This window comes from Ahaetulla prasina, chromosome 2, assembly GCF_028640845.1.
Source record: "Ahaetulla prasina isolate Xishuangbanna chromosome 2, ASM2864084v1, whole genome shotgun sequence".
Lineage (NCBI taxonomy): Eukaryota > Metazoa > Chordata > Lepidosauria > Squamata > Colubridae > Ahaetulla > Ahaetulla prasina.
In genome coordinates this window covers 37,185,226-37,210,754 of record NC_080540.1, presented here as the reverse complement: position 1 = coordinate 37,210,754, position 25,529 = coordinate 37,185,226, and the positions used below count along the sequence as shown (strand labels likewise).

The 25,529-nt window shown below is 40.5% G+C and overlaps 1 protein-coding gene across 2 annotated transcripts in view; it reads left to right on the top strand.

Moving 5' to 3' along the window:
- PRICKLE2 (prickle planar cell polarity protein 2) overlaps positions 1–25,529 on the top strand; it is a 395,258-nt gene that overhangs the window by 345,025 nt on the left and 24,704 nt on the right. For both annotated transcript variants that reach the window (XM_058168998.1, XM_058168999.1), the window contains one exon: positions 4,231–5,085. In XM_058168998.1, coding sequence (XP_058024981.1) covers positions 4,231–5,085 — 855 coding nt within the window. The remainder of the gene's footprint in view (positions 1–4,230; positions 5,086–25,529) is intronic.

The window sequence follows — 25,529 nt, the reverse complement described above, 5'->3', positions numbered from 1 at the left end:
ACTATTATGACCCAGGTCTAGGCTTTATCCGCAAATATGGAGGATGGTACTATCTTCTTCAATCTTTCAGTACCAATAAATAAAAAAATGTGCTCCAAATCACAACTTAGAACCCATGTAAAAGTGATGAACTTTGTTTTGGAACTTAGTAATTCATTTACTAGCTTTTTAATTCAAGACCATATTGATATACTTTGTTAAATGGTCTTACTTTCCTTTTTTCCATTCTCTCCTTTGCCTTTCTACGTTTTCCTTTTCTGATTAAAAAAGAAATCCTATTCATGTTATGCTCCTATTCATATTATTAAAATTCATATTAGGCCTGTAGGAAAATCCAGATTCAGCTGAAACTTTCGGCTCTGAACAGATTAATATATGAAGTACAATACTGGCCAAATGAAATAATTAGAAATGCTTTATTGTGCAACCTACACTGGAACATTTCAGGACTGAATTGTGGTTTGGAACTCTCTTTTGCTACAAGGAAAGAAGTAACATAATACCATGGCCATTAACATTATTTGTATTAAATCTTTGCATATGCTGGAGGAAGTAGTACCATTATTATTCATCTGTTTTGACTATCTGTCTCCTGTTCTTATGAGCTTGCCAACAATCTTTCTCCCATTTAGGGGAAAGTAAGAGAAACTGACAAATTAAGGTTGGGCAAATATTCATTAAACATTCCTGCTAATGGAAAGTTCATTTAATTTATGGAACATCTAAAAATACTTGATTCTTTGTACCCTGATTTGTGAAATTATTAGTTATTATGAGGGATGAAAGCTTATTTCTAGATGTTTGGTTCACTTCTTGAACTTACAGCTCTTGGATTTAGCTGTTTTCCATTTTATTTATTGAATTTATATGCTGGCCTATCACTGTTGAGTGACTTTCCTGAACAGTTGACTTTCCCAAAGGTGCTTTTTCAAAAGGCAACTGTTCTTGTTTTTCTTTGAAGATGTTTCGTTTCTTATGCATTCCTCACCATCCAGTCAGAGCTGAAGAAGCTTTTTGGATGAGAAGTGAAATGTCTTCAAAGAAAAAACAGAAAGTCCAGTTGTCTTTTGAAAAGGCACCTATGGGACCACCATGATCTGGATGACTGTGAATTTCCATAGATGAACAGTTGACTTGTTATCAATGTTGATGGCTAAACTAACATGTTTAATTAATTAGTCAACACAATTGGCAACAACCCAGCTGCTTAAACCAATTTGTAAATTGTTTTGATTTTGGTGTCCTGGTTTTGCATAAATTACAAGTTTTTACTAGTCAGTACAAACTTTTGTTAGCCTTTTGAAGCAATTTAAAAGAAACATATAATTGTTATTCTGGGCAAATGAAAAGATAATTAGTTTTAGGCCCATTTTTGCAGTCTGTTGGGGATAGTTTTCTCATTGTCACAAATCTGCATGTTTTATTAAATCGCACAGCATTCTTTGGGTAAAAAGAAATTATTACTATTATAGAAATAATGCCCTCATTAATATAAGTAACTGGATTTAGGAGATAGACTCTCTGAAGAGCAGTGAGGATAAAATTGATTCTGCAAGATGAACAGTTATAATAATTAGTGACTCATTTCTATTAGTAATTGGGCCAGATCCATTGACTCACAAAGAGTATGGTCTGCCAGGAACACAGATTAGGGATGTGACAGAATGATTTTTAAGATTTACCAAGTTCATTGACATTTATCCCTTCATGTTAATCCAAACAGGGGAGAAATGAAGAGCATGCATTCAGTTTATGTACACATTTATTGGCTGGCTTCCCTCATCACACTTAGTCATTGTGAAGATTTTGTTTGTTTGTTTGTTTTGGCTTAGCATGTTGCATAGATTACAGTTTAGTTTGAAAATTTAGCTAATAATAATTGTTCAATAGATAGGAAACCATAGTTTAACAGTGTATGAAGTAGTCACTTCTCAATCTTCTCAGGTGCCCATCCTTCTGTGTCACGGTGGATCACTAGAAAGTTAGCTTCAGATCAACTCTGTAATTCAATGATCATGATAAACTCAACTCACCTCAATTATATTTTACATATAAGTAGGTCAGAGAAGTTTATTGCACATTTGTAACCAACCTCTCATTCTGTAATGTATCAGGATCTGCTGGGCACAATTTATGCTAACAGCTGCATTTCAGCTTTGAGTAGTCAACTGGTGACCACTTTCCCAAACATAGGTGTCAAATTATAGACAGAGAATTGACACGGCAAAGGCAACAACTAAAACTGAATTAATTAATTAGTTAATATGAGTACTTCCCATTGACTTGACCTAGCTCTGATTAAAGCTTACTCCTCCAGTTATCTAGCTGAAACCTTCCTCAAACTAATGTTAGACTATAATTTTTCAATATCAGTTAAGATTCCCTATCCTGAGTTCATATGGTCAGTATCACCTTGCAGCTATGGAGGCTTTCAGGTGGGGAAGTTTGTCACTTGCCTTTTACAAATACATCCCCCTGAGATATGAGAATGTAGCTTTTTGCTTTTTTCTTTTTTACTGCAAAGTAAAAACCACTGGACTAAAGGGAGATGGCAAGCAGTTGTGTTAATTTCATGAACAACTGACCTATGACAGGTAAGCATCAGCAGGGCTGTCAAACTCCCAGCCCACAGGCCAGATGTATCACATGATGGCCATGCCCACACCCGGTTTAACAAAGGAAAAAGTCCCGATATGTCACATGACACCGCCGTGACAACGTGAGTTTGACACCGCTGAGCTTCAGAGTCCTTTCTGATTGAAAACCGTGTTTCTCATTATTGAAAAGCCAATTGGCCTAATTCTTTTTAATAATCCCCAAGGCACATTGTGTTTTCTTTTCTTTTTCTGCTGTTTCATGACAGAAGATTGATGACAAAGCTAGCAAATGGGATAATTCTCTGAAGGCTGCACTTCCTTTCTGCTTCATCTGACAGATAGACTAGAGAAAATGATGATTATTTTTTTAAAAATTGCACTCTGGAACCTGATATAAATCCAGAGCAAACATATTTAGTGATGAGTTCATGTTCTGAATACTTCTTTCTCTGAAACAGGATGTTAAACTATAATATTCCAGAAAAGCCATATATATTGTTCCGATAGGAGAAAATATATCTGTCTGTCTGTCTGTCTGTCTGTCTGTCTGTCTGTCTGTCTGTCTGTCTGTCTATCTATCTATCTATCTATCTATCTATCTATCTATCTATCTATCTATCTCCGGGTTGAACTATGGAGTCCTTAATGCTCTCTGAGCTTGGATGTTTCGTTACACTGATGTTGTCTGGTTGTATATTAATGAAATGTCTGCAAACAAACAAACTCAGGGACTCTACAAACTATAGCCCATGGACTCCACAGGCTATAGAACAGGTGAAATGTTACTGGTTTGGCTGAACCGGTATTACCGACAATCAGCTGTGCGACAATCAGCTGTAACGTGTGACTTATATTAGCTAGAATCATCTGATTTCCTGCTTTCTAGCTAATCTAAATCGTGTGGCACAGCGGATTCCCCCCCTTGCTGTTTTACTTACCTTTGCAGACTCGGAAGGCTTCAAAATGTTCCCTTATTAGCACTGTGCGCGCAAAGCATGCACTCAGTAGCAGACTCACAGAACCGGTAGCAGTCTTCAGAGGGTTTTACCGCTGCTATAGATTACTTATAATATAATTTCAACAAAATTTTTCACTATTGGAACTGTTACCCCAAACTAGACTGTATATATTGTGAAATAATGGAACGATGTGATCAGCATATTCTGCTTCCCATTTTGACAGTTCTACATGTAGAAATCTTTTGCTCTCCATTACAAATGTTCCATTTTTGGATGTTCATGTGCATGGAAAATTTCTGGGTAAAAGAACTGCATGTACTGCCTGACGTGCTTAAGGAATAAATTGGATCAGACTCCCTTTTTGAATTATAGCAGAATAACAAGAGAATGTCACAATCGTGATTACTACTACTACTAAATATTACTAATCTTTGCCTAGTACAGGGGTGACAAATTTGTGTCATCATGACATCATCACGTGATTCATTGGGACTTCCCCCCTTCGCTAAACTAGGTAGCGGTGTGGCCAGCACGTGATGCCTCTGGGCCATGAGTTTGGCAGCCCTGGTTTAGGTACGATGGAAGGGGAAATAGCTTGCTAAATGTCTCATCTGTTTGCTCCAAACTGCGGTATGATAGGCACTTACGGTATTTCTCTCCCTTATTATCTAAAGGCATCGACCAGGGTCAGATGACGTATGATGGCCAACACTGGCATGCTACAGAGACCTGCTTTTGCTGCGCCCAGTGTAAGAAATCTCTGCTCGGCCGACCATTTTTGCCAAAGCAAGGGCAGATTTTTTGCTCCAGGGCATGTAGCATGGGAGATGATCCAAACGGTTCAGATTCATCGGACTCTGCCTTCCAAAGTGCCAGAGCCAAAGAATCCCGGCGTAGTGCTAAGATTGGGAAGAACAGGAACAAAGGCGAAGAGAATGCCGGCAGCCAGAGTAATCAATTGCAGGTGACCTCCAGCAGACTGTCTGCAGATGTGGACCCTCTGTCTTTGCAGATGGATCTGCTGAGTTTGTCCAGCCAAACTCCGAGCCTAAACAGGGACCACGTATGGAGAAGCAGAGATGAACTCTATCACTATGGGAACAAAATGGAGCAAAGTCCATCGCAAAGCCCTTTGCAGCTGCTCAGTCAGTGCAATGTCAGGACGCCCTACAACCCAGCACAGACTCCAGGTCCTCCGCAAGAACTGTGGGGTAAACATTTCAACAACCCAAAGAGAAGCACCTCTTTAGCCATGAAAGGACACGGTAGCAGTTTCATTCAGGAATGCCGAGAAGATTATTACTCAGGAAGGCTACGGTCGCAGGAGAGTTACAGTGACATGTCCAACCAGAGTTTTAGTGAAACCAGAGGGAGTTACAAGTATGACCAAGAAGAAGACAGTACCATGACGGAACAACATTGTCGGACCAGGCATCCACTCAGTGCGTTGAAATTCACTGAAAAATTGTCACGCACAGAACAAACTCCTCGGGGTTCAATGGAGTCGCTGGCTCTTTCCAATGCAACAGGTAAGATCTGTGTGTAATCAACTATTAGAGTATGGTTTCATGTCAGGGAATTCAAAGAGAAAATGGAGGTTCGTTGTCTAACTCTACAGCAGGGTTGTCAAACTCGCGGCCTGCAGGCCGGATGCGTCACATGCTGGCCACACCCGGTTTCGCGAAGCGGGGGAAAGCCCCGATACATCAGGTGGCACCACCGTGACCATGCGAGTTTGACACCGCTGCTGTACAGTTAGTGAAAGAGAAGGGAATCTTTCTACTCTTGTGACAGGCAAAATGCCTCGATAATTATTTCCTTACATTGCATAAATACATTTTTATTTCCAAATGCCTGAGAAACAAGAGATTAATTGAAAGAACAAATCTTCAAACAGGGAACATAGGCTAGTGGCAAGTTAACAAGTTCTCACAATCAGGGAATATGCCAGCTGATTTCTCTTATCCTCTGTGAGGGAGAAGAGTAGAGTATGGATGCAGCAGAGGGAGTAGTAGTAAAAGAAAAGTTCAGCACATAAGCAGACTCTTTGTGGAAGAGTTCTGCTTAAAGTCACTTGTCAGTGGGCCAATTCTTTATCTTCTCCTTAGGAACTTGATGCAGAATAATTGAATGAGATTATTACATTGCTTCTCTCTCCCTCTCCCTCTCCCTACAATCATTATTCAGAGATTTGATAGAGATGCATAACTCTCTATCAAACTGTCTCGGGCGTTAACCATATTCTTAGACTCAGTAATAATAGCCATAGCTTTGATGACTGTGCAGTAGCACCTACCATAAAGCAGAATTAGAAGAGTTACCCCAGCTAGCAGATTTGATTACCTCAGGCAACAAATATTTATTTTGATATTGATGATGATGATGATTGTCAAGGATAGGAAGGTGTGCGTTGTCACACCTGCCTCAGACAACCAAGTAATTTGGCCTGCCTTGGGGTACTTTGCAGGTGGGGGACAGTATGGGCTTGATGCTTTACCTTTGCAGCAAAGCTTCTTGCCTCCTTTTTGATCAGGTGAAGTGAAAAGGAAGAGAAAAATCTATACCCTGCATGTTAATTCAGAAGGAAAAGAAAAATATTGGATCTTTGAGCAATGCTTAGTGAGAGATCGATCCTTGGTATGATGGGCAGGAGACATAAGGGAATTGGAGGTCTGTGTGAATGTCTGCTTTTGCACATTTTTTTGATCGCGTTGAGTCAAACTTGGGTAGGCTTTAAAGCAAGTTGTGGTTTCATGCAGCTCCGTGCTTTGGTTTTTCTTTCGTGAATATGGACTTTGCTTGGCAACTTTCATGAGTTAAAAAAAAATAGTATGAAATGTCTATTTCTACCAAGAGGTTACAACTGAAAAACAAGGAGGACTGAAGAGAAAACATTGGGATAACAGTGGAAATTGATCCAATTTACACTTAGCGTTTCACGGCCAAATAAGGGTACTTCCACCACCATCCCGATTATGAGATGACATGTATATATGGTGCCACAGCCATTAAAGAAATTGCTCATGTTTTGTTTGATTGTCAACTATATGTCCCTCTTAAGCTTAGATGCTATGAAAGAACAGCTGCTGGGACCCGAATTGCAGATTATCTGATTTCCTCCTGGGCTCTAATCTATAGACGTGAGCAGAACTGCTTAGTTTTGTAGCTAAGGCAGTTGAACTAAGGATCTGTCATATTGAACAAATTGGGATATCATGTAAAGGTTTACCTGACTGTTGATTCTTTGTATTTACCACATATGTATTTTATTACAGATAGTCCCAGGCTTATAAACATTAGTTTAATGACAAATCAAAGTTATAACAGCACTGAAAAAAACTCACTTATGACAATTTTGTTTACATTTACAACCATTGCAGCATCCCCATGGACACAATTCAGATGATTGGCAACTGATTCATATTTATGACCATTTAAGTGTCCCAGGGTCATGTGATTTTACCATTTGCAACCGTCTAACAAGCAAAGTCAATCAGGAAGCCCAGTTCACTGTACAAATGTGTTACTAAATTAACTGCAGTGAGTCACTTAAATCTTGTGGTCATAAGGTTATAAAATGGGGCAAAACTCACTTGACAATTGTCACATTTAGCAACAGAAATGTTGGGCTCCATTGTGGTCATAAGTCGAGGACTACCAGTAGTGTATTATCTATTTTATCTTGGAATTATATCCAATATTTGATTTTTGTTTTATATTTTTGATAATGTTCATAAAACTAATTGATTAATAAACTATTTAAACTATCTACCTAGAATTAGAAGTAAGGATTAAGAGGTGAAGTTAATCTTCTCCAAGTTGATACTACTGTAGACTGTTGAGCAGTGACCTCTGTCTATCCAGCGTGGACATCAAATTGTGCATGTCAAAGGTGAAACACGTTTATTTGTATTCCTTTAAAACAGGATAAGAAGGGTCAGCAAAAAAGTTCTAAATGCACACTTTAAAAAGAACTAATCTCTCCAAATATTTCGGTCCATTACGAAAAAATTATAGATCTTGCCCGAGGAGGAATAAAAATAGCATTCTGGGTTTTGCTTTTAACTGATAGAGTATATATAGATATGTATCTTAAAATTGGCATTGTCAGTTTGGAAGCTAAGAGATAAACGATGTGCCATTTAAGATAGGCCGGTTGGAGGAAGGGAAGTAGTCTGGGGCTGTGAAATTAATCTTTTGAAATGGCATTTTAACAGAAGGGAAGTGGGTGATGGAGTGGACCAATGAAAGAGCTGCCTTAGATTTGGCTTATTTGTCATGCCAACGTCTGGTGCTTTTATTCCTTCTCCTGAAGGAGATGGCATTTCTGAGCTTCTTCCCAAGTCAGATGAATCCGATGGCAGCGCAACCATGATAATCGGCAATATAACTGTCCAGAAATTGCTGTCATAACTCAGCAGCTGTCATGGTGAATGCAACAATTCCGTCACTGGGTCTTTTTCTTTACCTGATAAACACGGAGGGAGGGAGACCTTCTTAAAGGAGCAGTCATTATAACAGAAAAAGGAAAACATCCGTCAGAGACTGCAGGCAATATTATTTGAGGAGAAGAAACTAAATACAGGATATAAATTCCAAGGTAAAAGAGATAAAAGATAATACAATACAGGTCGTCCTCGACTTACTACCACAATGAAGCCCAAAATTTCTGTTACTAAATGAGAAAATTGTTAAGTCGGTTTTGCCCCATTTTACGACCTTACTTGCCACCGTTGTTAAATGAATCACTGCAGTTGTTAAGTTAGTACAGCGGTTCTCAACCTGTGGGTCGGGACCCCATTGGGGGTCGAATGACGATTTGCCAGGGGTCGCCTAAGACTATCAGAAATATGGGAAGTATACTTGTGAGTTGAAGAATCGCGCTCCAATGGTTGACTTCACAAGCCAGCTGCAGGCTCTTCAAATTGCTAGCAGAATTCGGCTTCAGGCGTGATCAATTAAAAAAAGAGAGAAATCTTTGCTCTGATGTCTCCCTCTCAAGCCAGCTGCAATCACTCCCAATCGCTAGCCTAATCTGGCTTCAGGCGCGCTAAACTTAATAGGGGAGGAGTCTCTGCTTTAATGCCTCCGTCCTCAAGGCAATCGCAAGCAGTTCAGATCGCTAGCCAATATGGCTTCAGGCGCGATAAATTCAAAACGAAAATAATTTTATGGTTGGGGATTGCCACATCGTGGGGAATTGTATTAAAGGGGTCGCAGCATTATAAAGGTTGAGAACCACTGAGTTAGTAGCACAGTTGATAGATGACTCTGGCTTCCTCATAGACTTCCTTTGCTTGTCAGAAGGTCACAAAAGATAATCACGTGACACACACACACACACGGACACAGCAACGGTCATAAATATGAGTCAGTTGCCAAGCATCCAAATTTTGATCATGTGACCATGGAGATGTTGCAACGTACTTAAGTTTGAAAAATGGTCACAAGTCACTTTTTTCAGTGCCATTATAACTTCAAACAGTCATTGAATGAATATTTATAAGTTGATGCCTATCCGTACATATAACATTTGATGTCATGGGGCAGCTTAAAATGCCTCCAAACTCCAAGAGTAAGGAATAATTTCATAATTATTGAAACACGCTGTTCGGAACATTTTTATGAGTAGTAGTAATTACAGATGCTTCTATCAGATCGTGCACTGAATGACAAATCACACAGCCTTTCTTGGCTACACATGAGTTTTTCCTGCTCTTGTTAATAGGCACGTGAAATGTTAATTGTTAGATTGCAGATACGGAGGCCAGCCATTTTTGTGGTTATAAGAGCCACTTTTCCAGCAAGGGCTGTTATTGCCACTCGCATGCTGTATATAATCTGTCTGTTTTGCTATTTTCGTTGCTGCCTGTCCACTACAGACAGAATTGCTTTGCTGAAATCCTGACTACCTACAACATGAGATGAAATGCTTTGCTTCTCAAAGCTGCATCTGTTACCTCTCTCATGTGCCATCCAATTATAGTGGAGGAGAAAAAAAATCAAACTCTTGTCTGCCTGCCTGCTTGCTTGCGTGCAATCTTTTCCTAGCCTTGCGTGAGCTCCTGTGGTGTCAAAGGATGCTTGTGATTACGTAAAGCTCCTGAGAATAGAATGCTTGCAAATAATGTACCTGATCAAATAACGAGGTATATTAATAAGAAACTTTACATAGGATACAGGAATAGAATCTGATGGTGAAGCCGATGAGACAATGGTCTCTGATAAGTCTGGGAGGGTGTTTATTTTCCCTAATTTTGACACTAGGGACTGAGTATAGAGTTGCAATTTGAATCCCACGTCCCTAAATTTGGTAAAACAACATAGAAGCAGTGGTGAAATCCAAAATTTTTACTACCAGTTCTGTGGGCGTGGCTTGGTGGGCGTGGTGTGGCTTGGTGGATGTGGCTTGGTGGGTGTGGCAAGGAAAGGGTACTGCAAAATCTCCATTCGCACCCCACTCCAGGGGAAGGATACTGCAAAATCCCCAGTCCTGGGGGAAGGATATTGCAAAATCTCCATTCCCACCCCACTCTGGGGCCAGTCAGAGGTATTTGCCAGTTCTCCGAACTGCTCAAAATTTCTGCTACCGATTCTCCAGAACCTGTCAGAACCTGCTGGATTTCACCCCTGCATTGAAGCCTAGAGTTTTCCAAAAAGTTCCTGTAACAAATTGGGAGGGATAATCATTTAAAAATCTCACTGGCAGTAGCTTTCTTCCAAGGATTCCCTAGTTAAAAAAAATACTAATCATGGGGCTGTGATAAGTTAGGATGAATCTCTTGACCCGCCCTAGTTTCCCCCCCCACACACACACAATAGAGATTTCTGAGTAGTTCTACCAGGAACTACTCCATTTAGTAGTAAAAGATACTACTCCTTCAACTTAAGTTTAGAAAAAGAAGAAAGATAACTTGAATGTTCCTGCCCAGCTCAGAGAATTTCAGAACCTTTGCAACTTTTGGCAATTTTGAAAGAAGAAAAGATGGTTGTATAATTTGTGTGGAGGCTTGCACATGGGGTCCCAAAAGTGCTTTTTCAAAGGGCAACTGGACTTTTCTTTGGAGATGCTTCACTTCTCATCCAAGAAGCTTCTTCAATTCTGATTGAAGCTTCCAACTGAAGCTTCTTCAGTCAGAACTGAAGAGGCTTCTTGGATGAGAAGTGAAATGTCTTCAAGGAAAAGCAAAGTCCAGTTACCCTTAGAAAAAGCACCTTTGGGACAACCATGACCTGGATGAACTGAGAAGCTCTATAAATACATGGGGAAAGTTTAATAAAGAATTCCCTTATAGAACCAATGGTGCCAAATGTCTTGATGCAATTTTTCTGGGGAAAGGAAAGTTCAGTACACAAACAAAACAAGAAAAGGCAACAATCATACAGAATTCCAAATGGAATTAATCACCTTAACTAAAAGATTATTATTATTTTGTATTGCTCACCTAAGTAAGCTTAGGAATTTGGGCATCAGTACAGAGAGCATTAGAAAGCAAACGATGTAAGCCACCCAGAGTCATTGAAAGCTGCCTGGATAGCAAGATGAACAGCATATAAATTAAAGAAACAAACATCTGGGACATCTGCCTGATAGGCCTTTCTTGCTCTTCCATCATCATAATTTCTTCCTCTTCTATGACCATGGTCTAAATTTTGAACAAATGTAGATCAGGGTAAAATGCTACTGGTTTGGGCTGGTTCACCAGAACCGGTAGTAAAAAAACGCTACTGATTCGCCGAACCGGTAGTAAAAATGTAAAAAAAAAAAAGTTCTGACGATCAGCTGAGCAGCGAACAATCATCGGAACTGTTGTGTTTTTGTTTTGTTTTGTTTACTTTTTAAGCATTTTTTTTTACTATCAGTTCGCCCGAGCCGGTAGTAAAAATGCTTTTAAAAAAGTTTTTAAAAAGGTTCCCATGATCACGTGCCACAGCTGATCACACACACCCCTCGTTCTTCTTACTTTTCCAAGCCTCCTTTTGGTGCATGCTGTGCATGTGCACGCACAGCTTGCGTTTGTTGTATACTGTGCATGCGGCGTGCAGCCCACGTTTGGCACGCACCGCGCATGCGTGGCCAGAGAACCAGTAGTAAACCGGTTCAGATTTCACCACTGATGTAGATGATAAATGAAAATTAGCTTCTTTGACAGGATTGATGGTTGCTTTGACCAAACCAGGTTAGTGCTCCATATATGATGGTCAGAGACTAAGCAAGAAATCAGTAACTATCTAATGGGTAAATCTGCCATCCTAACAAACCAGATGAAATTTTTAAAATCAAAGTCTAACCTTCAACAGTTGTGTCACTGGATTATGTGGGAGAAATTTCAGGAGGGAATTTAAGGGGATGAATCCCATCTGTCCAAGCATCTCCAGTTTGTGGTCAATTTACCGAAAGCTACAGGGTTACACCTATGTATCACATTGAAAGCTGGGGTTTTTCATGTGCCCTTTTATGAAATATGTAGTCCATTTTGGTTGAATGTGACCTTCATTTCAGTTATTACAAACGCCTCTGTATTAAATGACCCTAGGCAGCTCGCAATATAAAGAAAAACAAGAGAGAATTTCAATCAGTTCAATAAAAATAGAGTGAAAGAAATAAGCTGGAAAATCCAGACAGCCTACCCTAAAACGTACAACATATGACAGTGCCTTACACTGGTAGGTTCCATCCAACTCACCCTAAAACTAAGATAATAGTGAGGCCGTCAAGGCCTTCTACAAAACCATAATAATGGGAGCCATTCAGATATCAGGGGGCTCTTCATTCCAGAAGGTGTTTAATTGAGGAGACCTGGAGCATGTCAGTTCATTCTGACCAGACAAAAACCACAGGAAAGAGGCAATTCTGCAGATAATCAGATCTTATGCCATGTAAGGCAGAGGTTCCCAACCCCTGGTTCATGGAACAGCACTGGGCTGTGGCATGGCAGAAACCATGCTGCACAAACAAGTGAAGTGAAGCCCCATCCGTGGGATGCAGGCAGCATGCAAAACCACACCCCCTCTGGTCCGCGGAAAAACCTCTCCGCGGAACATGTCCCTGGTGGCCAAAAGATTGGTAGCTGCTGAGGTAAGGGGTTTATAGATGATAATCGTCTCCTTGAATCATACCTGGAAGCACACCGGCTATCAGTGCATCTCAGTGGTATGAATATGCTGAGGCAAGCCCACCACCGCCCAGGCTACTGCATTCTGAACAAGTTGAAATCGTTCTGGGTTGTTTCCAAGGGCAGCTCCACATAGAGCACATTGCAGTAGTTGAGCAGTGAGGTGATCGGCTACTTTGCGTTTGAGGCATTTTATTTATTAAGCGATTTCATGAGGGAACTTTGGTTCAGAACGTGCAGTATGCATTACAGGTAGTCCTCAACTTAAGACCAAAATTGGGACCCCGAATTTCTGTTGCCAAGCAAGGTGACTGTCAGATGAGCCGCAACCATTTTTATGAACTTCTTTGCCATGGTTGTTCAGCAAATCACTACAAGTAGATCATGAGGTCATTAAAAAAATCCAGCTTCCCCCCATTATCTTGCTGGTCAGAATCTGGTTGGGAAGTCTCCAATAATAATCCCATGATCTACACTGCAACTGTCTTAAATGCACACCAGCTTGCTAAGTGCCTTAATTTTGATACCGTGGCCATGGGGATGCTCCCTTGGTCACAAGTGTGAGAACCATAAATCACTTTTTTTTCAATACTGTTGTAAGTTCAAGTGATTGCTAAACAAATGATTGTTAAGTTGAGAACTACCTGTTATTCTGAACATTCCTCATTTTCTCCCATTTTTCCATCCACATTTACTCTGGCTTCCTTTTTGCTCCTGACCCCTAACCTTGGCTCTGATTTTTAAGGCCCTGTGGTTAGCCATTCCCTACTCCTATCTTGCTGTGATCCTGTTTTTATAGAATGATGAATAGGACAGGAGTGTCTTTTCCTTTCCTGTTTTGGTTTTTTTTTACTTTTTGCACTTTGCTCCTTCTCTTGTGCATTCCTGCCCCCCACCCCCAGGATCTGAGTTGTTGCCCCCACCCTCACTATGGAATTCCCTTCCTACTCTGGCTGCACATATTCTTGGATGCACTTAAGAGGATTTAAAACCGTATTTACTGAACAGAGCAGACTGCTGGGAGTGGTTGTGAACAGATGGTGGGAATGGCACTAGGGCTGTTTTGATGTAAATCTTATTAGCCAAGTTAAATGTCAGATAGGTTTAGGATTTTATAATTGTGTAAGTGTGACTGCAAATACATCATGGTATGTTTTGATTTTATTTTTATGCAGTTTTAACTGCTGCGTGGTTTTTGTTAGGTTTTTTTTTATTGCGGTTGAATTGTGGCCCATGGGAGGGGGATTATAAAAAGGAGGGTTTGTTTCTATGTATTTCTTTAGTTTATTGTTTAAGGTGCAGCCAGATAGCCAAACTAAGCATACAGCTAAACAGATCTTTCCTGACCTGGCACCCTCTGAATACTGGACTGCTCCATTGCCATCACCCTCAGCCAACACTCAATATGGATTCTGCTTTTCTTCCTGACCGCTTTTTATCTGCATACTTCTCTTGAGTGTCTTCCTTGCCAAAAGCTTTTCCTTTCATGCTCAACAGTTGTTTGTTATTGTACTTTTCAAAGTTTTAAGGCATTCCGGCTATGGAAAATACATTTCCAAGTCATGAGGAATTTCTTAAGCTCTTTGTACTGGGGGGAGGGTGGTCTGCATGCAGTGATAGATTTGGATGTTGATGAAAAATTACCTATTCCTTAGTGAGTATAAATGGGTGCTCAGCCTTACCATGCAGCCCCAGGGCATGCTTGTGCTGAAAAACTCCCTAGCAGTAAATGTCTAGTCGCATCCAACTGTAAAGCACAGTGCTCATCTCCATTTCTTGGCCAGCATTGTCTGAAAACATTTTCTGCGGTCCTAGGGCCAGCATTCCCATATGATAAAGGTTTTTTTTGTTGTTGTTGTTTTGTTTACATTTATATCCCGCCCTTCTCCGAAGACTCAGGACGGCTTACAGTGTATAAGGTGCATGGAACACTGTTACCTTCCCACCAAAGTGGTACCTATTATCACCTTTGCATGTTTCAAACCGTGGTGGCACAGTGGTTAGAATGTGGTAGTGCAGGCTAATTCTGCTGACTTCCGGCTGACTGCAATTTGGCAGTTCGAATCTCACCATGCTCAAGGTTGACTCAGCCTTCCATCCTTCCGAGATCGGTAAAACGAGGACCCAGATTGTTGGGGGCAATAGGCTGACTCTGTAAACCGCTTAGTGAGAGCTGTAAAGCACTGTGAAGCAGTATATAAGTCTAAGTGCTATTGCTATTGCTAGGTAGGCAGGAGCTGGGGCTAGGAACGGGAGCTCACCCTGTTGCATGGCACTCGGATCTCAAACCCAGGCTGTCAGTTGAGCCATTGTGCCCACTAATGACTTCAGTAGAATTCCCTTCGAGATAATGTGGGAGGGTTACTGCAAGATGACATCATACACGTCCCCTTAGTCATTGTGTGGCTTCTGTCGTAGTTTGAAAGTCTCCTTCACAATGGAAAGATAACGGAAAGGCAGCAATCAGAACATAGTTGCTCAAGATACATGTCCCCTCTCATCCATCTGCTTTTAATCCGTCTCCAAAAAAGTTGAAGGCATTTTGCTGTCTGTGGTGAACAGCAAGATGTTCTTTCCTCTCTTTTCATAATCCGAAGCTAACTGCATTTGGAGTTGAGTTTTCCTTTAACATCAGCAATGTAGCAACTATACCTGAAATAGGCCAGACTAGATAGTTCCAGTTAGACAGTGTGGCATTGTCCTCTCTTTTCCATTACTGCCCAAAGTTTCATTGTCTCCTGCTTGAGAAGACTCCTTTCTCATATCCAATGATAGGGTCTTCAGAAACTTTGCCATTGGCTACTTATATGTCTAGGAGAGAGAGTTAACCATGGACCTGATGGAGTTTGGCCCCTTCTAACAGAGGACCTGCACTGAGGATGGGCCGAAAATGGTTTTGTTTTTTTTAATGTGTCTTTGTGACATATCAGAAATAATTTAAGAACAAAAAGTTGATTAATAGCATCCTTTTTGTGCCAGATTCTCCAGGTGTTTTTTTCTAAATCATGTGAGCTGCTATTTTTGGCACTAGCATAGCACTACGTAGGTAACTTGTTTTAGCGCAGGAAGTTGGACCAGTGTTAAAACAGGTGTTTCATCTACCTGTTTACAGAAAGCTGAATGAAATTTCTGGCGGTCGAGAAAGCCATTGAGTTCCTTCATTCTGAACCAATGTACAAGTTACGACAAATCTATGATGCTCCATGAGTTAATAATTAGAAAGAGGAATAGTGGTTGCCTGATTCTTGAAGCAAACTTTATAGGTTAAAGAATCTTCATATATACTGTGTGACCCTATTGTTTATCTGTTTATACATGTAATACATATAATCTAATTAGGGTAGGGATTAAAATAGATGCAGCTTTATTGACTATGCCAGTTGTGTATCTTGATCCAAGGCTTTGCTAATGTTTACATGCTCTATTATGTCCATTATGATACTACTAATATCAGGATTCAGGAGATATTCTGAAAAATATCTGAGCAGGTGCCACTAAGTGGATCTTTTGTGACCAAGAGATCCCATTTTATGAAGCACCCTTCCCAAAGTTCTTCTTGATTACTTGTCTTTGAAGAGACCTTGAATATAATTCTCATTTCTTAGTAGAATGAATACATTTTTAAGTTCTCATTCCTTTGCAAGATATTAAAAGAATGGTCCCCTAATTCTAGTTGAAGTTGGCAAGCATATCTCCAACATTATAGTTCTTTATAGTAGAAAGCCTTCAAATAATTCCAAAGTGCATTTTTACAAATATTTGGGATTTGTTATTTAGGTCGCTAATTGATTTTACAACTGTAATAGTTAGCAAGTTAAGCCTTTTGCCTTTCATAGGGTATTGTTGTGAATTGCTTTGACAATACATAAATTAACTATCTCAACAATTTTTCATGGGGATGATGAATATGATACGATTTCATCTTGATTTTTATGTAAAAGTTTTTATCACATAATCACTACCATCACTATTCCTGCCACAATTATCTGCAACAATATTTCTTCAACTCAGTAGCAGCCTACAGAATTGACTTCCTTTAGAACTGATTTTTGAATTTCTCTTAAGTGCCATTTAATTTAACTTACTATATGGGTCATCTAGATGAAAGAGATTTGAAACTTTCACAATTAAGTTTGGGTGTTTAACTTGCAAATGAATCCAGCTTTCCAGATTGTGCTAGAAATGCATGATAGTCATTATTAATTACCACATAGTTTTAAAATGCAATTATGCTATTTCTTATAATTATGTAATTATAATTCATAATTATCAAAACACATTTGATGTGTTTAGGTTTGACAAGCACAAGAGGATAGGCCAATCTCTTGTAATCTTTTTAATATCTTAGGGGTAAATAGGTAAATGAGTTAGGAGCTAAAATCCCTTTTCTATTGGCAAATTAACAGCAGTAGTTTAACAAACATGAGAAAGTACAGATTGTGTTCTTATGTTAAATTAATATAATCTGTGACACAAAGCAGTGCATTGCCCTGTAGGCAGTGAGCAGCTAATTCACAGATTCCAGTGTGGATGTGAATGAGCAACTAATCCAGATGTTGTGGCCCGCCAGCGGCCAACAGAGCTGGCAGCAAATTTGGGCAGTGGGGAGGAACGTGGGCCAGTCCTGGAGTCTGGGGAAGGCTCAGATAAGGGGTCTGAGTCAGAGGCAGAGAGGGGGCTAAGGTCATCTGGTAGTTCCTTGCTGCCTCCAGAGTCTCCGGAGTCTGACATCAGCGAGGCAGAAGAACAGCGGGAGCCTGTTCCCAGTGTATGCATGTGCAGAGCTGCCAAAAGACAGGAACAATTAAGAAAACTGGGTCGACTTGGGAGTAAGGCTTGGAGATGATTGACCCCTCCCGTAAGACATAAAAGAGAAGCGAACAGGATGTGAGCTTTTGCAGGAAGCAATTAGTTCATCTCTTTGGTAAAAGCTTTGGAAAAGTTATGTTTGACTCTGCTAAGTTTGGCCTTGCCCTGCGTGTGGCAATTAGTTTTCTGGCAGCATTCCAAGGGAGATAAGGTGGGTGTTTGTAAACACTTCCCTGAAAGACTGTTTGAGAAGCCTTTCGGACTTGGAATGACAATAATTCATAAATAAAAGAGGTTTGCCAGGACTAAGATTGTGCTGTATACTTTCTAAGGAAGCCTAGGTCAGAACACCAGATTCTGATGTGAGTCCTATACACTGGTTGTGAGTGGACAGCTAATCCAGATTCCAGTGCAGATCTTATGCAGCGTGGAATGGAAAGAAGGTGACATATATAGATAGGAGAAGCGGAAAAATGGGATGGAAAGAAAGGCAAAAGGAAGAGAAAAGAATCGGAGAAGAGCAAAGAGGAGTTAAAAGTTGGAAAAGGGAAGAAAAAAGAAGCCAAAAAAGAAGGGAATTTAAATCCTGAAGATGCAAAGAGAGAGCTTAAGGATGTCAGTGGCAAACAGTAGAGTGAACCACATCCATCCTAGAAGTTTGGATGGAAAATAAATATAATGAATATCTGGAGAAAGTCCCCAGGCTTTAGCTTACTTGGCCAAGAGGCCTCAACAAACATTAAACAACCATATTCCCTCTCCTGTTGTCTTCAGCAAGCCTCACAAATAACAATGGCAGTGTGACCCTAGTCGCCTTGGACAGCAAGATGGATGACATATAAATTTAATAAATAAAGAAATAAAATATAACAGGGAAAGTTTAAAGCAGAATATAGCATTTACCAGCAAGAAGTAAATAATTAAAAAAAATAACATAGAGAACTGAGGACTAGGGGCCTCTGAGTGGCTCAGACTGCTAAGACAGTCTGTTATTAACAGCAGCTGCTTGCAATTACTGCAGGTTCAAGCCCCATTAGGCCCAAGGTTGACTCAGCCTTCCATCCTTTATAAGGTAGGTAAAATGAGGACCCAGATTGTTGGGGACAATAAGTTGACTTTGTATATAATATATATATAATATATATATAATAATAATATATATAATAATATATAAATTTATATATATAATTATATATAAATATATAAATAATATATATATATATAATTATAATATATATAATAATATATATATAATATATAAATGGATGAAGACTATTGCTTGAGTGTAAGCCGCCCTGAGTCTTCGGAGAAGGGCGGGATATAAATGCAAAAAAACCAAAACAAAAACTATAAAATATATAATGATGGCTGATAGAGCTGTAGATGCCCTTTATTTATAAAGGAACAGTATAAGATATGGTCAGGGTGTCTGCAGCAACTGTCACTAGCTTCAAAATTGTGGTATTGCATACATGAGTGCACTGTTGATCGCCCCCCCCCCCTATTCCAGCTGTCATTGCGAAGCCAACAACTGTGTCTTTGCTCCCCTGGATAAGATTCTAAATACAACTTTTAAAAACAAGAAAAGAAACTTTTTTTAAAAAAAACATCACCTTTATGTTTTATAACATTTTTCTATAAATACCCATTTATATAGGAATTACCGTATTTTTCAGAGTATAAGACGCTCTAGACTATAAGATGCACCTACCTTTTGGGGGGAGGAAAACAAGAAAAAAAATCTGCCTCTGCCTCCCAGTAATTTTCCTCCTTGCAGCAAACAGCTTGCTTTAGTTTCATTTTCATTTTCAGCACAGCCTGATTGTGATTAGCACAAGAAAAAAAAATCTGCCTGTGCCTCCCAGCAATTTGCCTCCTTACAGCAGACAGGCTGCTTTAGTTTCATTTTCAGCACAGCTGATTAGCACAAGAAAAAAAAATCTGCCTCCCAGCAATTTGTCTCCTTGCAGCAAACAGCAGAGGCCCATGCAGCAATAGGCAATGGCAATCCCTGCAGCCTGAAACAGCTGAGGATCAGGAGGCCGATCGGACTGACAATCAACTGGTTGTGCTAATCAGACTGTGCTGAAGCTGAAATGGGTTGTTTGCTGCAAGGAGGTAAATTGCTGGGAGGCAGAGGCCAAAGGGTGGAGGCCGGCGGGTGGGCAGGGCTACATTCGGTGTATAAGATGTACCTTATACTTCCGTGGTGGGACTGGAAGTCACCAAACCGGCGTTTCCGGCCTCCAGGGGATGGGGAAGGCCATTTTCGCCCTCCCCAGGCTCCTAGAGAAGCTCTGGAGCCTGGGGAGAGCGAAAAATGGGCCTTCCCCAGGCCCTCTGGAGGCAGGAAACAGCCTGTTTCCCTACTTGGGTGAGCCCAGAAGGACGGGGCTGAGCTCACGTGCCCACCCATCTGGTTCCACATGCCACTTGTGGCACACATGCCATAGGTTCGCCATCACCAGTCTAGATCTTGAAAGCTAGATCTGTGATCCCTAATCCTTCTCACCGTTAAAAGTGGTTGTTAGAGTGGTTATCAGGTTCTACATTCTTGATAATGGTTGCAGGTCAGACCCATTGCAGAAAAAGCATTATTAAGGCTCCCTTGAAGAAATCTTTCCTTATTGGAGCCCATCACATCTATATTATTGCTGAATGCCAGAGAGAGGAGGCGGAGGAGGAGGAATACAATTATTTTCCATCATGGAATGGAGCCAGCCTCTTCTCAGTGGGGAAAAGCAAATGCCTTCTTCGCACTAACATCAGAAGTGGGCAGTTGTAGAGAAATTCCACTCTTGGTTGCCTGTTCCAAAATTCAGTGTCCCAGAAAAAGTAGACTTTATAATCTCTTTTATTTCCTGTTACACAGCATTGCCCATCCTTCTTTCTCTGGTAAGCTTTACATAAGAGACACTGAATTTTTAAAAGCCTCATTCATTTGAATTCTTTGGAGCAAAAGGAATACCTGGCAAGCTTGCAAAAGACCCAACCGCAAGACAAGTTGGAGAAGAGAATGCATGTGGTTGACTCTTAGCAAGATCAGACTTTTTCCAAAGCTTAATTCTTTGCAAAGATCAAAAATTACAATAATGAGGTCTTTTCCTACCAGTTCCTCAAAGTTAATTTCTTAATCCTTTAGAAAAGATAATTACAGAAGCCTCATTTGCAAACTTTGTTCGGCGTATCCCTTCTTGAGTTCAGAACTTTGGGTAGACTATGCCAGACACGTTACAGTTTCCACTTCAAAAATTAAATACCAATTTGGGTTTAGTAAAATTTTGCTGCAGCTGCCTTCCAATAAATATGTGTCTTGTTAAATATTTTGTACATTGCTGTTTTTCCTGGTGTTTTTCTGTCTTACTGCTGTTCCCAGCTACATCATTACAATGTTGATAGTAGCTGATTAGGATTTACTTAATCAATAGGATGACTTCATTGGCAATCCAGTGTAATGTGCTGCTGACATCAAAAGTGCAAGTGAAGATGATTGACAGCAAGAGCATATAGGTTCCCTGTAAACATTTTCCCAGAGGGTAATAAAAAAAAACCCAAAAATATGAAATGTTGGCACTGATGAAAATGTTAGGAGAAGTTTGAGTTTAGCCTTAAATATTAAGCAACCACTGTAATGACATAACTCTGATCAAAGCTTTAAAAAAATGACAGCTGCAACTGATCAAAATAACATTGCAATTATCCTAGAGGCTGGTACTAGAACGTAGCATCCCCTTCGACTTTCTCATTTTGTCTGCCTTAGATTATTCAGCAGCCGCTTTCATATCAAATTAGTTTCCTTCCAGTGCAATTGCTAGGTTAACTTACATCCCATGACAGTTCTTTTGAATAATAAATCCAGTAGGGAATGCTGATAGGGTACAATCTCTCATGCAAGAAAGAATTTGGGTTAGACAGAGTGATTGGCACTTACAAAACAGAGGGGTGTTGTTCAAGAATATGTTGGTGGCATGACAAGTGCTTTGAACTGTGACACAAGCGGGGACACAAACACACCCCTGCCAATAAGAATCATGAGTTTTGACATTTGGACCTATTAAACATTTAAGAAGACCAAATGTTTCATATCCCACATTAGGCAGCAAACCATCTCTAAATTGCTGCCCACATTAGGCAGCAAACCATCTCTAAATTTCAGTATTCAATCGCACCCCAGTGAAAAGAATTGAGGAGTGGATCTTGAACCCTTACGAGACTATGGAGAGGCTCTTTGTGGTCCAGCCAGAAAGCTTTAGAATCCCCACTTAGCTGTAAAGAAGGTAAGACAGAAATACAACGAAAAATAACTGGGGGGGGGGTGATCCATCTGTTATTCTCATAGCCGCTGGAGGGTTGTTGTTGTTGTTGTTTTAAAAAAAAGACAGCAAATTCATTCCCTCTGCTATGCGGGGGCTCAATGCAGTTACTTGGAGGTGAGAGAGAAAAAATGCAGCGTGCATCTGTTGTGGGTCAATGGAATCTACTTCGCTTTCCAGAAGCAGAGATTTGAGCTGAAAGTAAAGCTCTTGAAAGTAAAGGCTAGATCCGATCCTGGTTACCTCAGCCTCGCTGCCTCGTTGCATACATGAGTGTATCCTTTGCATTAGACGTTTCAGTTCACCCTTCAGCCATGTTGTTTGGCTGCTGAATGCAACAGAAATTGCAGTTCTGGCTTTTCAGACACCCCGGAAGCGAGTCATTACCAAGAGTCTGGAGAGAAACATGCAGACACAAATTAACTTCTTCTCTGCGGCGCACCCCACAGACCAGAGCTGTTAAAAGCCTGAAGAGTAAGTTGTTCTTATTCTAAGGACCCTGAGAAGAATGTGCAGCTGGCTACCCACCCTGGCGGATGTGATCATTGCTGACCCAGCAGCCGCCTTCTGCTGACACTGAACAGGCAGAACAAACCTTTTCGTTTGTTGGGGAGACAAGGCGTACTTTTAAGATGAACTTAACCATCAAGCCAGGAAAATGCTCGCTTTCGTTTCATCCCTGTGCCTGGCTGGCAATAGGTTACAAGCAAAATGCCAGATAGGATCGTAGGGCACGTGCTCGCCTTAAAAAAAAAAAAGATGTCTGAAACTGAAGGATGGCTGTTTCCTAAGGAATTGTCAAGCATGTTGTTTCTGGAAACTGATTCTACACAGGTAGTCCTTGGCGTACGAGCGCAATTTACAGCCAAAATTTCTGTTGCTAAGTGAAACATTTGTTAAGTGAGTTTTGCCCCCATTTTACGACCTTTCTGGCCCCAGCTGTTAAGTGAATCACTGCAGTTGTTAACACGGTTGTAAAATCACATGACCCTGGAGCTGCCCTGGGAAGATAGCCGAAGCTGATCACATGACCCCAAGGCACTGCAACCGTCGTAAATATGAATCCATTGCCCAGCATCTGAATTTTGATCATGTGATCATGGGGATGCTGCAACGGTCGTAAGTGTGAAAATAGGTCATAGGTCACCTTTTTTCAGTGCTGTTGTAACTTTGAACGGTCACTAAGTGAACTGTTGTAAGTCGAGGACTAGCTGTATAAGTCAAGGTGATATTGCTGCTGACATAATGAAGACTGTAGGTCGATGGCTGAAAAACCAGTCCAAAGCCCAGTCAAGTGACCCTGGGACTCTGTTGTGTCTTAGCAGCTGCAAGAAAAGAGAGACAGGGAGAGAGCGAAACGGGGAGAAAGGGATTGGGAGGAATTCCCAGACAGGCTCACCTTGTAGCCAGATGAAGCTTCCTCACTGTGCATTGAAAATTTAACATTTTGTTATCAGACCTTTGCTACAACTGAGCCAGAAGAAAAATGGCTCAAATGCCCCATACCAAGGGCATCATAGGATTGCTGAGGTGCAGCCCTACTCCAAGAGTAGTGCCAAAGTCCCAAGCAGAAATGTAGGACGGCTCATATGGTAGCCTCCAGTTGCTATTGGGAAAGAGCATAGTTCGGTGTTAGGTTATCTGCTTTGCATACAAAGCAATTTCAACTGGATATCTGGCGTCTCCAGCTAGATTTGGGAATCACATATTAATTTCTAGAGCAGCCTTTAAGAATGAATGATTAAAGGGATAGGATCATGTGTTTAGCCCTGACAAGCAAAGATTGAGGGGGACTCGAGGGTAATACAGAGAATAAGAATGTAACCTGTTCTTTATCAGTGCATTAGGTCATAATTAGTTAAAGTTACAGGAAGAAAATTTGAACATCGGGGAAAACCTCATAATGATAAGGACAGTTTGAATAATGAAACCAATTCTTGGAGTGATTGTGGGCTCTTCATCATCGGTTGTAATCAAGCAGAGACAGGGCAGACACAGGTCAAGAATAGTTGGGGGTCCATTTCAGTTGGAATCCTGCAATCAGCAGGCGGTAGGAATCAATAGACTGAATGGCTCCTTCAAACCTCCAGATTCTGGGCTCTCTGTCTTACAGACAGTACCATACTGAGATAACAGATCAATTGACTGACCTATCAGTTTCTAATACTTTTAAAAAGAGCCATAAAGATTGATCCCTGTGTGTGTGCAGGTGAAGTGAAGAGGTGAATGATCCAAGCTTTGGACTAGTCTGAACATTGGAGTTGAGAACAAGTTGACTCAACTGCCTCCCTGTTTTTTTCTTTACCTCTTGGGCCTCCTTAATTTTCCTTTTTTTTTTTTTCCTTCTTATCCTACTGCATTCTGGTTTATATCTTTGTGGTTTTTTTAATATATTAGCTCTTTGTTAATTTCTGCAGATTTCAAACTTGTTCTCAAATGAAGCATTGTTCTGATGTAAACAAGTCACGGGCAGATTCACATCGGAACATTCCTGACATAGAGAAAAAAGCAGGGGTGAAATTCACTTACCTTCGCCACCAGGTTGCAAATGTGAGCGTGCACGCCTCCTCCACGCATGCGCAGAGCCTTCTGCACAGAGGGTCAAAAAAAGGACGTCCGGGCAGATGTGTGCAGCCTCCCGTCACAAGAGTTACCGGTTTGCTCAAGCCGGATAGAACCGGCTGAATTTCACCATTGGAACAAAGCCAACCAGAAATCAGAATTCTACCACTTTAGTTTGTTTGTTTGTTTGGATGTTGTTTGTATGTACAGGATAGATGCAAATCATAGAGAAGATATAAAAATATCCTTAGAGGAAACCTTTCTCTAAAAGGTCTATTCTTCTTAAAAAGTGGCTATTGATAAGTGGCAGATACGGTGTGAAATGCTTCTACAATGGTTCTTCACATTAATTACAATTTGGAAAATGTAAGATGTCTGAGCATAGGAGATGGACGTGCATGCTCCAGAAATATGAGTGGGCTTCTGATTATTTCTTATTTCTCTCAGTGGACTCCTGCAGTATTACTGAAGGCTTTCTAAAGAATATATCTATAAAATATTATTTAATGCACTTTTATTTTAGAGGTGCTAGCTGCACTTAATTTGTAACCTACATCCAGAAGAAAATTATTTCAAGGTTCCTTTGCTGTCAAATACTTGATAGATTCTTAAGGAAAAACCCTTGAATTGCAAGGGTTTCAGGGCAACTGAAAGTACAAGTAGTGCATGACTTACAACAGTTTGTTTAGTGACCATTCAAAGCTCCAAGTGAAACTGAAAAAAGTGACTTATAACTGGTTTTACGACTGTTGCAGCATCCCCATGCTCATGGGATCAAGATTTGGGCAAGTATTTATGATCACCATTTGTAACCTTTCCCAGCCAGCTTCTGACAAGCAAAGTCAATGGGGGAGGCCAGGTTTGCTTAACGACCGCATAATTCACTTAACAACTGCAGTGATTCACTCAACAACTGTGACAAAAGTGGTTGTAAAATGGGGCAGAACTCACTGCCTTGTTTAGCAATGGAATATTTTAAGCTCAATTATGGTTGTCAGTCAAGGACTGACTGTACGTTTTAATCTAATTTTAAACTTAAATAATATAAAGTTTGCAGATTTCATTGTTTTCAGATGTGCCCGTGGCCACATTCTTGAAAGCTTCTGAAGGGCAGCATACAGTGAGTGGACATGAATTGTGGTGAGAATTTGTCCCCTCCCAAGTTCAGAAATG